Here is a 14,149-nt window from a genome sequence, read left to right as displayed (position 1 = left end):
ATTTCCCACTTCTCATCCAAAAAGAAATCCTGCCTGGACACTTTCCCTGAACTCAACCTGTCAGGAGGAGCGTTTGGGTAAAGTCGGCAGAATGTGCAGTGAAATGGGGAAGCAAGTAGTGGGTTGGGTGGGGGTTAGGATGAGTAGACCGTGGGGTAGGGGGACAGTGAGCAGGCACGTTCATGTTATTCCTTCAGAGAAGCAGCAGGATCCAGCAGACGTGGCCTGCGGGGAGAACACATGGGTCAGCGGATAAGCCTCCTGGCGCTTTCAGACTGGCCACTGAAGGAATGCATTTCTTCTGCATGGTAACTAACACGAGACCTTCAAGGCAATGTATTTATGAATTAATGAATTATACAAAAACAGAAAGAAACCTTAAAAAAAAAAAAATTGTAACAAGCCATCCAAACCACTATGGCACTGAAACTGCTTCACAGACAGTAAAATCAGCTTAAGGAAAAACGTTTAAAGATAGACTTGTGTGGCAGTGTTCTGGCAGAGGGAGACACGTAAGACAACCAGATCCATCAGCGCCCCCGCCCCCCAGACTCCATGTGAATGTTAACCGTGGATGACGGCCAAGACACCCTGCATGTAATGGAAAAATAAGGGGCGGGGCAATCTGAAAAAGAATGTGGGGCAGGAAAGAGCGACATCCAACCAATCTAGAGAATCTAGATCACAGCCTCCTCGTGGGTGTGCCCAAGATTTTCACTGTGTTTAAAGGTGCAGAGATCCAGGAGCCCAGACAGGCATATCCCCAAAAGCACAAGTAAAGCGTTGATTTGCACAGTGGGCAGTCTCAGCGCTATAGCCAGGCCAGAAACCTACATTACCAAATTAAGGAAACTCAAAGGTGTTCACCCAGAAAAGTGGCAACAATGTTTACAGCACTTGCCTTAAACCCAAACTGCCGCCACAGATCGCTCAATAGTCATTAACTACGTTGTGGTCACAAGGCACCATAGCAGGCCCGTGCACGTCCTCGAGGTGGTGCTGCAACAAATAAAGAATCATGGGGAACATAGCAGACAGGAAGAAAGCGTTATGTCAGCAGCCATATGCTACACACCTATGCCTGGATTCAACTAACAGAGCTAGCTCAGTCTACGTTTCAGTGGAAGCATCATCTGAAGGTACCGCATGCTTGCATTTTTGTCCGCTGCTCAGCTTAATTATTTTTACCCTTGGCACTGCAGAGCTGGGTCCTTGATGGCATTTTCAACCATGAGCTTTTGCAGCTAGAGTATGAGTCTTCCAGTTCTAGTAAGCAGACTATGGCAGTTGTCAGGTTTCCTCCTAAAGGGAGTAGAATCTTCCCCAAGCATATTCTAGACACTTAGTGCAGATAAATAAGGCTTCAGATTTAGGACAAGACAAATAGTATTGGAAACTCTGCAATTGTGGTAAAAATTTAACATGAACGTGGCAACAATTGTAAGCATTCAATTCTTTGTTTTAAAGCCACTGCTTGCATGGTTTGTAGATAACCACTTACTTACAGCCCTTTGGTTTTTGGAGGCCTTTGGTAGACACGGTCACTGCCCTTTGTGTGGATAATGAACCTGCACAGATCATCTTGAATTACACATTCCTGATAATTCAGACATTTTGATCGCAGTTTAGAGAATGGCACAAGTACATCAGCAACATGCACTGAAAAAAAAAAACTACTCCAGAGGACCTTCACAGCATGGCTGTGCAATAAACGAGCGAGCTTCCCTGCAGCTAATAGTAGATGGGTACTGAAACTATTGGGCGTTGTCCATTGAATGGCACATCATAGCGCTTCAACAAATGCATTGGTTCCCCCCAGTTTTGATAGTCACTCCAAAGAAAAACCTAAACATGGTTTATCCACTGCTGTGAAGGTTACATCAGATAATTTGTTTCTGTAAGCAGTTAGGCTAAAACGACTATAGACACGCTTATTCGTTAACCTTTTTTGGGAAGAAAATAGTTGGAATTTTAAGCACAGATTTGTACTCCAGAACTGGTAGGACAAGTGCCTAATAAAAGGCACGCACAAATGCTGGATTATCCAACATTCACACCTTGTGAATAAACCAGCATACCTTATCGAAGCCTTTCTCTTCCAGTCTACTTCCCAATGTGTCGCCAATGCCAGCAAGACACTGAACAGATTTGTCTCCCATTGGCTCTGCCACGAAGTCCCGGTGTTTCCACACAGATGGCAGCCTCTTCCTCTGGACAATTTGGATCTATTTCATTTAAATCGACATCCACTTCTACATCTACCGTTTTTAATTCTTCTTTATACTTTCTTAGTAAATCAGCCGTAGCCAAGAACTTACAATGAAGCGCAGAAACATTTGGGTTTGGGCCTTTCAAAGGTTCCACAAATTGAAAGTCATCTGAGATTAATACCCGGAGTTGTGGAACAGAATATAGTCGTATCAACAGTTCCGATCGTGATTACCATTTATTGACCTTGTTCTGGTAGAGGTTCTTAATCAAGCATATACGACTGCCTTTTTTCTCATTCTTATCAACCATAGTAACCACTTCTTCAGCTAATAGGTTTTCCGGCACTGTCAATTGGCATGCTGCCATAGCCGTGTCTGCTGTGGCACTATCATTCACCTCCGCCTCTTCCACAATCTCTACCATTTCTTCCTGGTCCAAATCGGACTCTTGTTCAGGGAGTAGCCAACTGGTCAAGTATCCATCGCGGGCAGCCTTCCTTTTCTTGGCTCTTGCTACTCTTTTCCTGCTCTTCTTGGTTGTCATTCTCGTTACACTCTTCTCTGTCGTTATTGATTGTGTGGCACTGTCTCTTAACTTTATTTGCTTTTCTTGCTAGCCTCTTCTGTTTATTAGAGAAGAATGGATCCGGTCTACTCATTTCCTCCTCGATTTCCAAGTTTTGTTGCTCATCGATCTCACTTGTCATATGGATAGCTTCAGATAAATTTGCTTCTACATCTTCAACAGAGATCGATCTCCCCTTATTTTCTCTGATTAAGATATCCATATTGGCCAAGATCCGTCCCAACATTTTCAGCAAGATCTTAAGTGCAAATTGTAGTGAAGCTACTGATGCCTGAATCTCAGCAATTTCAGCTTCCCCCGAGTATGGTTTATCTGAGCATTACGCTTCTTCATCGGGATCATCTTCCATCGAAGCCAATGCCAGATTAGGTGAAGTAGAAAGTCTCTCTAATCCTTCTCCTACCATGGATGTCCCTGAGAGTATGATCATTGGCTCATCTGTCTGTGATCCACTGTTATTGCTCCGTCTTGCCACAGATTGTGGAGTCATACTTCTTTGGATATTAAGCATAAGTCTAATAATGAGTTATTGTCAATATCTTCGAAGTTTGACACATTCAATAAAACATTTTCTTGTTAGTCGGGTACATCTTCTTCAATTATAGTCGAATTTATTTCTCGAGGAGGAAAGAACGAAGTAATCACACCTTGCTTGATGGGAGAGTTTTTTTTTTCTTTAAGTATCAGATTTTCCATCTCAACCTTCTTGTTAGCTGAGCCCTGGGCAACTGCTCTTGACTTGGTTTTCCTTAGATTGTACGCTGGATGGTTCAGGTTCTTGCCCGATTGCATTGAAAGGGCCACAAATGGGATCCCAGCCAGTGATCAATCTACTTTCCTCAGTGGCTCTCAATTTCCACTATGCTTGCTCTACTGCACGCCTGTTATTATTCTACTCCTGGATCAAAAGCCTAGGCCCACAGTCTCCAGGTGTTTATCGGAGTCAAGTGATCCTCTCTACAGGGTATGAACATGCCTCCTGCACATTCGTACCTACTAGGCGTTCAGTCTTTCCACTATGTCAGGCTGCACCTCTACAGGTACTAGACATTTGCTTCGTTGTTATAAGGCCACCTGCAGGGCCACCTCCGGCCTGACGGTAGATGTACCAACAACAATAATCACTGAGACACTTATAGAAGGTGGCCAGATATCACTGCTCCACTCCTACTCAACAAAGACACAATATGCCCAGCAATAACAATACCGGAGGTCTCTGCGAGCAGCCTGCTGCGCCCTAACTATGCAGCGCAGGCACAGTACCAAGTATCCCCTGGCGCTGCTATACCCACAGCACAAGCACAGTCCTAGCTGTGTCCACACTCTGCCACTACTAGCGTAGGTTCTCCTCCTCCCCAACGGACTCGCCTCCACAGGGTTATTTCACTAACCCAATGGGGCTGTACTATTATATAAGTCCGTATACAAGTACAGAAAAGAGAGGGGGGGGGGAGCGGGAGGTAGGGCAGGGGGGGCTCAGCTCAAAGAGCAGTACAGCCTACAAGGCAATGTACCTGTACCATTAGGTGCAGCTCGTCCCCTTTTCCACCTTTGTCTACCGTAGTTGCAGCAGTGAGAATAACGGCCCTCTGCAGGTCTCGTAGCTCCCCCTCAGTCAGTTGCCACACTCCTTGAATCCATATATGCGAGGTGCTGGCTGCTGGATGCGGACGAGAAGGAGGGTGGGCTCTGATTCAGTCGGGTTCCACGGATACGACGCCGATATGAACGCGGGTTCGTATCACAGTGCTCAACACAGTGCTCAGCCTCAGCCTCGCAGGTTTCAAGGAAAGGACCTCGATCACTCGCACGCTATCCAACGCAGTCCACACAGTCAACGCAGTCAACGCGGTCTGACTCAAGCCGCACCTCGTGACCTCGTCACGCCAGCAACGGCAACAGCAGTTACGAATAGAGGCCGCCTCCGAGAAAGCCACAATGACACTCATGAGTTATATGCAGTCTGTTGTTGGGCATTATGTTTAGGAAATGCATCTTAAGCATATGTTGCAACTGCAAATTCTTTTACATGAATTGCACATATGTATTTTGTAGTAATGATGAAATGTTTTATTGATGTAGTCAATTAATTATGAGGCCCAGGGTTTTGGAAGCGGGGGAAGCTTTCTTAAATTCACGAGGTTAACAATTTCTTTTAGCTAATGTCCACAAGTTTTGTAGATTAGACATTTATATCGGAATGTTATGAATTTAAAGACTATTTTCATATTTATTTATATGAAAATCACTAATCACTTTTGATGCTTTATAGTGATCTGCGCCCCCACCATGACGGGTGTTGCAACACATCAAAATTTAGAAAATGTAAATTTTCAAATGCACATTTGCGTGTAGCGAGTATGTGTTGTGTGGACAGTGAGTGTGGTGTTTGCGCTTGTGAGTGCGGTGTTTGCGCTCGTGAGTGCAATGAGTAGTGGTTAGAGTTTGCATGTTGCGAGTGCAAAGTGTAGCAGTTGTGAGCGTATGTGTGCGCACATGAGGTAACAGGTGTGTGTAGCAATTGTGTACGTGTGAGTGGCAGCACGTTGTAGTGGAGTTGTACACGTGTTTTGGAGTTGCATGTAAGTTTGGTGGAGTGGCTTCCACACGCCGGTTGGGTGTGTTTGTCTAAATTTTGGAAAACCTTCGTAGGAACCTCATATTTTTGTAGAGGTTGGACACTTGTAGTAGGAGTGTTCTGTTGAGGTTAACTCTTAGAGAAGGGTAATTGTGTAGACACCAGGGCAAGGGGCCCATTATGTGGCTTGGAGATTATTAGAATGCAGTTGTGCATGTGAGTTTTGGGCAAGGGGCCCATATTGTAGGTTTGTGCGTTGTGGTGACCGCACATGTTGGTGTCTTTTAGGAGTAAGGTTCAGACTCCTAGTAGTTGGTCTGTGGTGCCAGGCGGTGCATGGTAGGGGGGTATAGTAGTTGAGCACGCCAGTTGATTTTTTTTTTCAGATTGTTTTGGAGTGGCACACAGATTTTAGGCCAGTGTTTTTGTTGAGTGTGGTTTAATGGTTGAAGTTGTGGTCATTAGAGGACCAGGTGAACCACACACTGGCAAGTTGTAATGGTGAATGATTTTTAACATCTAAACAAAATACATTTTTACACTGAGTTTTTGGGTATAGCATGACAATTTTCATTCTTGGTTGTGCTAGTGATTTTTTTTTTGCATTAGTATATCAATGCATACCACTACACTCCATCTTTGTGGCGGTCATGGACAGTTTTGTCGCATGGTTGTTACCGTGCATTGTCTTACGCACCACATCTTTTCTCTCTGTGATTGCGTTTTTGTGATTTGTGTGGTCTTTGTGTAGTGAGTCATTTTGCTGTATTTTTCATCTTTTTTTCCATGTTTTCTTTGGGGAGAAGGGATAAGGCGATGAGCCATGGTTGTTTCTGGATACATTGGTTATGTTTTTTGTTGGCATGTTAGGACAACTGTTTAGGCCATTGTGTATGTTTAAAATATCGGGGCTACACTATTTTGGAAGATGTGTTTTGTCTCTTTTCGAGGCATGGTTAGTGCTCAGGAGTGGCAGGCCTGGGGCCAGGGGTGGCAGTTCTGGCAAAAGGTGGTTTTGATTGTAGTTTAGTTTTTATTGTCCATGTGGCAAGGTATGTGCTTGGTGGTGGCAGCACTGAGACCCAGTGTGGCAGTCCGGGGTAGAAGGAGTTTTGTTCGTTCTGATTGTTAGTCCTAGCATGATAGTGGGTGTGATCCGTTTCTTGTGGTCGTTAAGGAGGGAGATGTGTTGTATCCTTGATGATTAGTGTGACTGAGTGAATGCAGGGCATCATAGAATGGTGAGGTGGAGCCTGGAGTGTTGGAGGCTTGGGGGTTCCAGAGAGAGTGATGGTTGGGACTTGGAGTATGGCAGGGAACCAGGACAGATGCTTGTGACCTCTCTCCCACCTTTCATGAACTATGGCTATGTAACAAAGAACAATAAAGCATCTTTCTGTTGGAACTTACCAGAGTCAGCCTGGTTCCTGCTCCATGCCATCCCCGGCTCAGATACTACACTCTTCCTCAGAAATGTCAGCCTCCCTACCCAAAGCTGCTAAGCAGTGAGTTTTGGACGAGGTAGCTGCTCCAACACTGCCAGCCCCCCTGTTGGCAAGCTTCCCATCAAAGAACTATAGTCTCCCTCATAAAATTGGGCGAAGGCTTCTGAGATATGGATATCAGTCAGGTCCCTCCATTGGGCATCCTGTATAGCTGCACACGCCCATCCCTCCTCTCCAGACAGGCCAACTTTTCACCCGCCTTGTCCCATGCTTCATGTATCTGGCTTTGTCTAGCCCAGTGCTTCTACCAGGCGTTATCCAAGGCCACGTTTCTCAGTGACTCCTGTGCCATAGTCTGGGCCAATCTTGCCCCTGGCGATTCAGAGGAGAGGAACCCCTCCTCTGCTCACCGCCCTCTCCACATGTTTCTTGCACCTGGCTGCTACCAGTGAGAGCACCTCCCCCTGCAGTGTTGCCTTGTAACCCCCCCAGAGGACAACAGGGTTGTCAACAGTGCCATAAAATATTCCTCTGTCTTGGTGGACAAATCTTACACAAACTCAGTCGGCCTAGGCTGCCCGCTTTTCAGCTCAATGACCAGTGGGGAGTGGCCTGTCATCCCTCGGGCTAGGAATCTCCCAGATACGGTTATCTGTTTATCGCTTTTGAGTTATGATTATTATTCTTTTTAAAAGTCAATCCTTGACATGGAGGTGTGAACACCAGAGAAGAAAGAATACCCTTTTCCTGTTGCATGCAGCTGTTTCCGTGCATCCACACAGCGCAGGGCAGTAGCAAAAGAACACAGTTTTGTACAAAGCGCCCGGTTCCTGGTGCCCACATGTGCTCTGTCTAAACCCTGTCCATCACCTCATTGAAATCCCCCTAGCACCGATATATCAGCGTGGCGTTTGAAGGACGAGCCCCTGAAGTTCTGGAATAAAAGATTGGGTGCAAGTGGTGGGAGCATGTACACCACCACCATGCCCCATGTGGCACCCTTCAGCACCAGTTTAACCAGCACAAAGTGCCCCCAAGGGTCAGACTTCACCTCTTCAAGCTAAAATGGGATCCTCTTATGCAGGAGAATCAGCATCCACTGGTAACCCCTCAACAACCCCACATGGAATACCACCCTGTAATTGGATCTGAGGAAAAATGTGCATTCTGTCATTGCAAGATGCATCTCAATGAGGAATACAATGTGGGGGGACTGACTGTTGAGAAACTGTAGCTAGCACTAAGCCAGAACATAGCCCCTTGTCATTCCAGGTCATCAGCTAAACCTTCCCATTATGGACAATCAATCCAGAGTAACCTTGTTGTGCCACTGGCTGATGGGAGCCAGTGGAGCGCCCAGAGTGCAGGGAAAATGTGTTCTCTAGAAGCCATGCTGCAGCATTTTGGATCCATTGGAGCTTTCTGAACTGGGAGACAGGGTCACCTAAGCAGAGGGAGTTTGCATAATACAGCTTGGAGAGAATGACCATGATTGCGGAGATTCTGTGAGGGTAGGAGAGATAGGGGAAGATCCACCTGAGGATGTGGAGGTGATTAATGCCAGGCTCTGCAGATAGCATTGATGTGGTGACAAGAGTAAGATCCAAGCCTAGGGTGCATCCTAGGTTCTTCACACAGGGGAAGGGGGGGGGGTCCTAGGGAGGACAGCCAGGGGAGGTTTGGGGGGGGGGCGGGGAAGAGGGTATGCTGGGGAGGAATGATGTTGACACAAATCAGGATTTCCATTTAGCCTGGATTATGGGGGAGGTAGTTTGTCATCCATTGGTCAATATCTTTTAGGCAGGAGGCTAGGTCAGGGTGCAGGGAGGCTGGAGAGTTGAGAATCTTAAAAATGATCTGGCCATAGTTGTAGCAGGTGAGGATGTGGGAGCTGATGCACCCAGGTAGGGTGCTTGGGTAGAGGTTGAAGAGGAGGCAGGGATGCTCCCTGTGGACCTCCTGAGAAGCAGGGGACGCGAGAAAGGATGGTGATTTGAGAGTGGTTAGAAAGGAACAAGGAGATCCATCCTAAAATAGAGTCCCCGATGCTCAGGCAGTGGAGTCTATGAGGGTGGCATGGACGATTGTGTCGAATGCTACCGAGAGGTCAAGGAAGATGAGGGGCAGCACATCCTTCGGAATCTGCTCTTTCCACATTATCCCAGATGTAGACCAGGGAGGATTCGGTTCCATGGAGTGGTCTGAAACAAGACTGAACAGGGTTGAGGAAGTCATTGAATTCTGTGTGAAGGGAAGGTTGGGAGTATGCTGTGTGATTTGAGTTTTGAAATTAAGCAGTTGTTGGAGATTGGGCGGTAGTTAGAAGGCTGGAAGGGGTCAAGGTTGGGCTTTTTGAGTAAAGGTTTGACATGAGAGATTTTGAAGGCTGTTGGGAAAATGGCTGATGTTACAGAAAAGTTAATTAATCTAGTGATTTAGCGATGTTGGCTGCACAAGGGGAGATGAGATGAGGATGTTTTCTTGGCGCAAAGGGCCAGGGGTCTCCAGGAGATCCTGAGGGGCAGCTACTGGAGAGTGGCTTCAGAAATTATGGATGGGCGATCGAAGAGCAGAAGAGGGGCCATAGAGGGCAGCACAGGAGGGGTCGGAGAGGGAGGAATGTTGCTACTCTAGAGCAGATGGTGAGGTTTCTTTCAATGGCAATATTATAAAGGAAGTCTGACATGGCATCTCAGGGCAATTGGGAGTGGGCGGGGGAGTAGAGCAGACAGGGGCCTTGAATTCCACGATGATCTGATGGAGTTCGCAGCAGAGGGTTGGGTCATTGGCGATTCGGGAACCATAGAAGCATATTTTGGCTATCCTTACTTCAGCCCTGTAGGCCCTGATCTGCCTGACAAGGTTGGCTTTATTACATGGGGACGGATCAGCCAGCCATTTGCATTCCAGGTGGTGGTTGAGGGTTTTGAGGGAGGGGGTGAACCGCTTTGAAGAATGGCTTGCTCTGTGGGGATGGGAGAGGAGCATCAGTCTAAGCGTTCAACAGATGGTATTCCCCCTAAGGGAGCAAGAGTGGGAAGTGAGGAGAGCAGGGCATTATCTAGGTCCAGGAGAGTATGTTCCAGAGGGGGATGGGGTGGTGGTAGTGTGTCGGAGGACAAGGGGAGGGGTTATAGAGAAGTAGATGGCAGAGTGATCTTTCAAGGGGGGTGGGGGGGGAAATCAGACTGGTGGAGCAAATTATAGCATTGAGGGTGTGCCCCGCTAGGTGGGTGAGACCCGATACAAGTTGGTCATATTGAGGGCTTCCAAGTTGTCAATAAGCAGGCAGGCCATGGGGTTTGAGGGACGGGTGGGCAGCGGGAGGGGACAAGGGGGGGTAATCAAACCAGATGTTGAAATCTCCTAGATGTGTACGATAAGGGTGTGCGATCTGGATGGCCGCTAGGGAGTCTGCAAAGATCCCATTGTAGCCAGGGGCAGATAGATGAGTAGGAAGCTGGGGTTCATGGCAGGAAGAGTCTGAATTTAACTAGCAGAGACTCAGAGTCAGCGTTGTAGGGCTGCTTCTCAGTGTCAAGGCCAGTTAGAATCTGTGGAGTATGGTTATTCCCCCTCCTTACTGGATCAGAGGGATCTGCTGTGTACCATTAGGGTGTACCCAGGTGGAAGGCCTTGTGTGCAGTGGCAAGGCAATGGTCCAATAACCAGGTTTCAGTAATAAAGAGGTTGTCTGAAGAGATTAAGGTGAATATGACATGTTTGTTTTTGGCAACAGACCTGGCAGTGATGAGAATGCAGGGGAGCAGCATCCCGGGGGGTGGGGTGGACAGAAGGATTAGAGGGGTGCACAGCATCAGAAGAGGCATGGTCAGGGGTGAGATTAGGCATGCTTTGGTGGATGCAGGTGGGCGTTGATGCTGGGGGTAGAATGGATTTGGGGGGGGTGGGGAGTGTACATGATGCTAGGAGGGGTTCTAAGAGTTCGGGAGGGAGGGGGCAGCATGTGCTCTAAGAGGGAGAATGGGGGATGAAATTTGGGATGAGACTTTACGGTGAGCTGCTTCTGGGTTTTGAGCGGTTTGAAGGTGCATGTGCGAGTGGGTGGGGCTGTGGAAAGAGCCGCCTGCTAGCGCTGCACGAGCTGCGCTTCATGAAGGGAGGGGTGGATGGTGCAGGTAGATGGAAACTTGGTGGGTTAGTGATGAGGATGCTTGAAAGGAGAGCAGGTTTTTTGTGCACCAAAGAGCACCTCTGGCCTGGTAGCTGTGGCCAAGCATGATCACAGTAACAAAAATGCACAGACTTACAATAGTACAAGTGTGTACCTAGATTCAAGAGCAATGTACTGTTAAAATGCACCTACATTCTGAAGCCATGCTGCAGCATTTTGGATCCATTGGAGCTTTCTGAACTGGGAGACAGGGTCACCTAAGCAGAGGGAGTTTGCATAATACAGCTTGGAGAGAATGACCATGATTGCGGAGATTCTGTGAGGGTAGGAGAGATAGGGGAAGATCCACCTGAGGATGTGGAGGTGATTAATGCCAGGCTCTGCAGATAGCATTGATGTGGTGACAAGAGTAAGATCCAAGCCCAGGGTGCATCCTAGGTTCTTCACACAGGGGAAGGGGGGGTCCTAGGGAGGAGGAAACAAGTTCAGTACTAAAATGTTCCTACGCTGTATTAGAGGTGGGAGATAGTGAGTGGAAATGTTTTACTGCAGTACACTAATGGCTGTGCACTCCGCCAGTACCACTTTACCTGGTTGTCACTGTAAGAGGTTTGTCAGGCCGTCGGGGGGGGGGGGGGGGGGGCAAACCGAGAGCATGAGCTGCCCTTTGCCAGCTGCGCTGTTACTTCTGGTTATGATGGCTTCCTGGTAGCTTCAAACCAATCCTGGTGACGGTGAGCGGGAGTGTGCAGAGCAGGGGTGGGAGGGAGTGGCGGGGGACGGAGGAGAGCAGGGAAGGGGGGAAAAAAAGGTGCTGGGGGTGGGGGAGGGGAGAGGGTAGCTGGACATGGTCTCACACGGAGACTGCGATTTCCCACAGAGTGTCTAGACCAGATGAGCAGTTATGGATGCTGCAATCTCCATGAGGCTCCAGAAGCAAAAAGACTTTGAAGTAACTTCCCTGATACGGCTAGTACTGACTTAGTGATGTGCTTCTAGACCCAAAATAGAGGCACCATCTTCTAAAATCAGAACCGTCACATGTGCCTGCAAACAGAAGCTCACATACTTTCCGCTCTTCTTAGTAGCAAATTCTTACACTGATCAACATCTTTAGACAACTCCTGTGAATCTTAAAATAAAGTTTAGTTATAATTGTTACTTCAGGACAATGACAAACATGGCTACAGTAAGTGTTGCAGGGCATCATAAGCTTTAACATTCTATAACTTGTTAAAACAATTGTTTAATTCTTCAAAATGATATGATTCTACATATGTAAATCGTTTATAACTCAATCCTGCATATATACATACATTAGTACAAAAGGTGTATACTACAAACAAGCTACATTTCAATGTACATACAATACAAAAATACAATTCTAAAAGCTCTGTAGGTTTTTTTTAAATGAGGCAATAAAAAGTGACTGTTCCAATAAGGTCTCTATACATAATAGTTATCAAAGAAAATATCAAATTTATGAACCACAACCTTCAGTTTAAAGAGAACTAGCAGTATTAAGCCACTTTGCATTTGAAAGGTTAACAAAACTCCAACCATAACTGAACTGAAAATCTGTTTACTATGCTACAGCATTCAGCCAGTAAACAAAAATGTGGGCCTTAAAAAAACAAAACGAAAAAAGAAAATAAAATACATAACAATCATTTCTGAATTCAAAGTACACTTGGCTTGTAAGATCAGAATGTGATTTTTATAATTTAATAGAGATACCAGTCACAAAAACACATGTGCTGCTAGGTTCTCACCACCATACCACTCAACTGAGCCCATGCTAATTGGAGGTTCCAGGGATTCGGATGAGCTTCTTAGAGTTTACTACAGAGGGCTCGACACAGCTCTACTGAACCCGGTCCAATCAAAGCTTTTGAAGGGCATTACACAATAAGAAGAGAAATCTTCCATTTGTCACCCAAGGCAAGAATTTCCATTTCAACAAAGATTGCGGTGTGCAAGATACACGCACCCTCTCATTTTACGATGCAAATGACCATTGGACGATATGAGAACCCACAATGTTCTTGTCTGAGTGTTGCAAAAGTCAAGTATGTTTCAGTGGTGACCTCCCTCGGTCGAAAGGTTAAAACATCGAAGCACGATATTTCTTATTATTTCTGCTGTTAAAAAAATAGTTTCGATTATGCCTTGTTGTTGTCATAGTCACTGACCATCCTTTTAATGTGGGCTAGCTTGTTCTTCAGTTCTTTGCAGTGTTTCCTTTTATTCCGATAGTCTGCAGACTAAGAAGAAAAGAAAGAAAAAACAAACATATGTTACATCCTGCTGTCTGGAAAAGGCAAAAAGAAAACAGTTTGTGGGCTTACTCCAAAGGACATCACCTGAAGAAAATTACACCTAGCTATCCCCCTCAAATACCCCCTCCACTCCATTACTGAAACAAATACAGGAAGGAAGCCACATTCGCCCCAACAAGATCTGCTGTATGGTCTGATGCCATGTCATAGTCCACAAGTTTATAAAATAGCGCCTTCTGTAATTTTTTTGCTCTCTCTCTCCATCAGTCCTGTGTAAACACAATGAGAAGCCACGAGAATAGGATAAAGACTATTTTCTGCTTTGATCGACATTGCAGAGTGACTACATGCACACCTTGCTGCCAAGTGCAAGAACTCGAAAACACCTACTAATGTACCCATGGGTGAAAACCATAACAGGCACCTACGTTGGCAGAGTAGACAAATGCATACACAGGGGGATACTCTAGACAGCCTGGAATCTCTCGCCCCCTCACACGTTTGCAGCATGGTGCACCATGCATTGGGGGGTACACACCAAGTCCATAAAAAGGGAGCTCTGCATTGACAGCTAATTGGCCGTTTGACCCTCACATCCACATGATTGATTTGGCCTTCTGAGGGATCATCTTGGGGCACACACTGAATGAGTGCATCCCATGAAGTTCAATCTCTGCATAAATGCATGAGCCAACTTGTATGGCAAGTGATGAGGGGGGTGCAATCTGTATAAAAGCTGTTGTGGGACAGTGAGAGAAGAACGCCAGCTAACACTATTCATTGGTGAAGGAGTGTAGAGGCGTACATGGCAGATATGCATGCATGGTCCTTGCCTCTCATTGTGGTGATATTTGGACAAGTTTTTACAGGGGAACCAGGTGAGCAATACAATGTAGCTGGAAAAACGATTGGCATT

At 46.4% G+C, this 14,149-nt stretch overlaps 1 protein-coding gene across 2 annotated transcripts in view; it reads right to left on the bottom strand.

Moving 5' to 3' along the window:
- Positions 1–12,081: 12,081 nt before the first annotated feature.
- Positions 12,082–14,149, bottom strand: part of OCLN (occludin) — a 174,321-nt gene continuing 172,253 nt past the window's right edge. For both annotated transcript variants that reach the window (XM_069627533.1, XM_069627532.1), the window contains exon 9: positions 12,082–13,218. In XM_069627533.1, coding sequence (XP_069483634.1) covers positions 13,117–13,218 — 102 coding nt within the window. In that variant the 3' untranslated portion in view covers positions 12,082–13,116. The remainder of the gene's footprint in view (positions 13,219–14,149) is intronic.

This window comes from Ambystoma mexicanum, chromosome 6p, assembly GCF_040938575.1.
Source record: "Ambystoma mexicanum isolate Mex_15411 chromosome 6p, UKY_AmexF1_1, whole genome shotgun sequence".
NCBI classification, from domain to species: Eukaryota; Metazoa; Chordata; class Amphibia; order Caudata; family Ambystomatidae; genus Ambystoma; species Ambystoma mexicanum.
The sequence above is the reverse complement of the archived record's forward strand: the minus strand, read 5'-3'. Positions and strand labels throughout refer to the sequence as shown.